Genomic DNA, 3,009 nt, shown 5'->3' on the forward strand with positions numbered 1-3,009 from the left:
ATTCTCAACTGAGGAGTACCGGAGGGCTGAGAAGCACTTGAAAAAATGTTCAACATCCTTAATCATCAGGGAAATGCAAATCAAAACAACCCTGAGGTTTCACCTCACACCAGTCAGAATGGCTAAGAAACGTAACTACAAAACCAGAAGGATTCTGTTACTCTGAGCCAATTTGTGTATCAGTCCCAAGTACATGGGAAACCACTCTAGAATTCCTTTTCACCAATTAGCTGTTCATCACAGGACACAGTGATAAACACTTCATTAGGAAAATACAGCATTTGCTGCTATAAATTTATAAAATATCTAGGCATCTGGCTCATGGTGGGGTTGAAGTATTTTTCATCACCCTGCATAGTAAAGTTCAATAGGCACCAGCAGAAGTCATGCAGGCGCTCCCAACTTTGGGCTATGGTAAGGGTCTGAGGGGTGGAGTAAAGTAGGTTTCTGTAGCTGGGAAACTGCTGGGTAGTAGAACTATGGTGAACAGCTGCAAATCTTATGGGATGCAGAGTTTAATAAACAGCAGATGTGAAGAGAAAATAAGAGAGCCCTGTCTGCTGTGTAGGCCACCTTTTACTTCCTCCAAGCCAAGGCCCACTAGGGAGAACCATTTCCTTCCAATGCCCTGAGCACAACAGATGCACAGCTTCCCTTTCTCTGGGGAACCTTTCCTGGTGCTCAGGACGGTGACTACAACCTGGGCACATTATCTTAATACAAGGACACATTCCTTTAAGAAGCTATAGAATAGACAAAACTCCAAAAAAGAGACTCAAAACAGTAACGCAACTGGGTGGAGGTTGAGGGATGAACTTGTGCAAGGCCCTGTGGGCGGGGCTTGGTCTCCAGTACCACAAAGCTTCAAGGGAGGGAGGGAGAGAGGGAAGGAGGTGAACCATCCTTAAGTTGAATTTTGAGGAAACTCAACATTTTTCTTTTCCTTTTTCAAAAATTTCCTTTTGTGTGCTGGAGAGTGAACTCAGGTCCTCACACATGCCGGGCCAGCATTCCACCACTAAGCTATATGCGCATCCTTGAGTCTCAGCAACTTATACCAGTGTTGCTTCCTCCACAGCAGCAACAGTGTAATCAATCCATTCTAATAGGAGACCCTGACCGTTTTCTTTTGAAATTTAAATCGAGAATATGGGAAAGGACTTTGAAACCTTGAAAGAGCTTAAGCAATGAACTACATGGGGACACAGTAGGCCTTTACGGACTCTGCCTGCTACCTGGTCTTTGTCTGTTGGTTCTGCCATCTCTAGCCACCTTGAGCATCTCTGCTCAGATTCCCCTGGGTCAGTCCTATCTGGGGACCAGTTCTTGCAGGCTTCTACCAAAAGCACAGGGAAGCCACAGGTAGGGCATACCATTAAAGCCCCTCGGCTCTCAAGAGTGTATAGCTCTGAGCTAGACAATAACCCCAAGGAAGGCACAGGGGCTGAGTCAGGGGGATTACCAGGGGTTTGGGGCCACCCAATGCTACAGAGAGAATTTGACACCAACCTGAACCACAAAGTGAGTTTGAGGTGAGCCTGTGTTACTGTGTGAGACCCTGGCTCAAAACAACCAACATATTAAACAAAGTCGGGCCTGGGGCAGGGAAGACAAGCCAGTAGTTTGGAATCTGGGCTCTAAATTCTTTGGGAATTAATCTTTAGGGGTTACATTTTTAAACATTTCCTTTATAAGATTTATTTTAAGAGTGTTTTACTTCCATGTGTATGTATATGCACCTCATGTAGTTACTGATGGTTCTGAACCACCATGTGGGTGCTGAACACTGAACCAGGGTCCTCTATAAGAGCAACAAGTGCCTGTAACCACAGAGCCATCTCTTGGGCACCCAGTATTTACATTTCTATCTAACCAACGAAACTATTTTTCTGTATCTCTTTCCCCAACGAAAGCAAACGCATAAACCCAGACAAAGGGCCCCTTCCTCACCTTCTGCGCGCATGCTGCCCTCCGCTCCTGCTTGGCCTTCATCTCGGCCAGCAACCCGCTGCCCATCACCTGCACATAGCGCCGGCCACCCTGCGGGCTGCCCCTGCTGTCATTGCGCTCGGCCCTGCCAGCTTCCTCTGCCTGACCCTCTTCCAGGGGTTCCGGTGTCTTCATCTCTTCTGTGCGGTCTGGAGCACCATTGTGTTCCGCTGCCTTTATTTCCTTCCTGGCGGTATCCACCGGTGGGCTCCGCATTGCCCCTTTCGGGGAGGAGAACTCTTCCGTCATCAGGACTGTGGGTGGACGCTCAGATCTAGACCTGGATTTAATCAGATTGAGGAAGCCACTCCTCCGAGAATCCCGTTTTTTCTTCTCATCTCCTTCCCCGAGTTCGTGGGCATCTGAGGAGCGTGTGGATGACCTCCTGAAATCACAACCAAGACATAGAAACTGTTGGCTTGGCCATAAGGACAAATTCCATGAGGAGCTTATCAATAAACAGCCACGTTCTGTAGCATTTAAAAGGTTAAGCCTGGGCTTAGAGATATAAAAACTGAGGATCATCCCCACAGCTACCAAAGAGGAAACGAAGGGCACAGACTATGAGCGAATCTAAAGGAATCAGGCAGGATTGAATACAGAATTCTGCTTTGTAATGATTAAACACTTAAGAGTAAACTGTCTTGGGACATAATTGGTCAGCTGCTTTATTTAATTTCAGGGACACCGAAAAAGGATTCCTTGACCATCAGCAATTATTAGGTAATTGGTGAAATCCAACACTTAGTGCTTAATCCTGGCAAACATTTGGATCGTTGATTAAATGGAATACACTGCTGGAAAAAGCAACAAAAGACTCAAGGCCAGGGAGCTGGTGCAATACCTGTGACTCTAGTATTTGTGAGATGGAGTAGGAGGGCCAGGAGTTCAAGATCAGCCTCAACTATATGAAGTTCAAGGTTAGTTTGGGCTACAGGAGACCCTGTATCTAAAAACAAAACTAGACAGAATAAGCTTAAATTTTGGGATACATTTTCAGGAAAAGAAAAAAAAAAAAAA

General features: G+C 46.0%; 1 protein-coding gene across 10 annotated transcripts in view; it reads right to left on the reverse strand.

The window, feature by feature from the left end:
- Carmil1 (capping protein regulator and myosin 1 linker 1) overlaps positions 1-3,009 on the reverse strand; it is a 266,340-nt gene that overhangs the window by 14,450 nt on the left and 248,881 nt on the right. For all 10 annotated transcript variants that reach the window (XM_029547512.1, XM_029547510.1, XM_029547508.1 and 7 more), the window contains one exon: positions 1,951-2,374. In XM_029547512.1, coding sequence (XP_029403372.1) covers positions 1,951-2,374 — 424 coding nt within the window. The remainder of the gene's footprint in view (positions 1-1,950; positions 2,375-3,009) is intronic.

Source organism: Mus pahari, chromosome 16 (genome assembly GCF_900095145.1).
Source record: "Mus pahari chromosome 16, PAHARI_EIJ_v1.1, whole genome shotgun sequence".
NCBI lineage: Eukaryota > Metazoa > Chordata > Mammalia > Rodentia > Muridae > Mus > Mus pahari.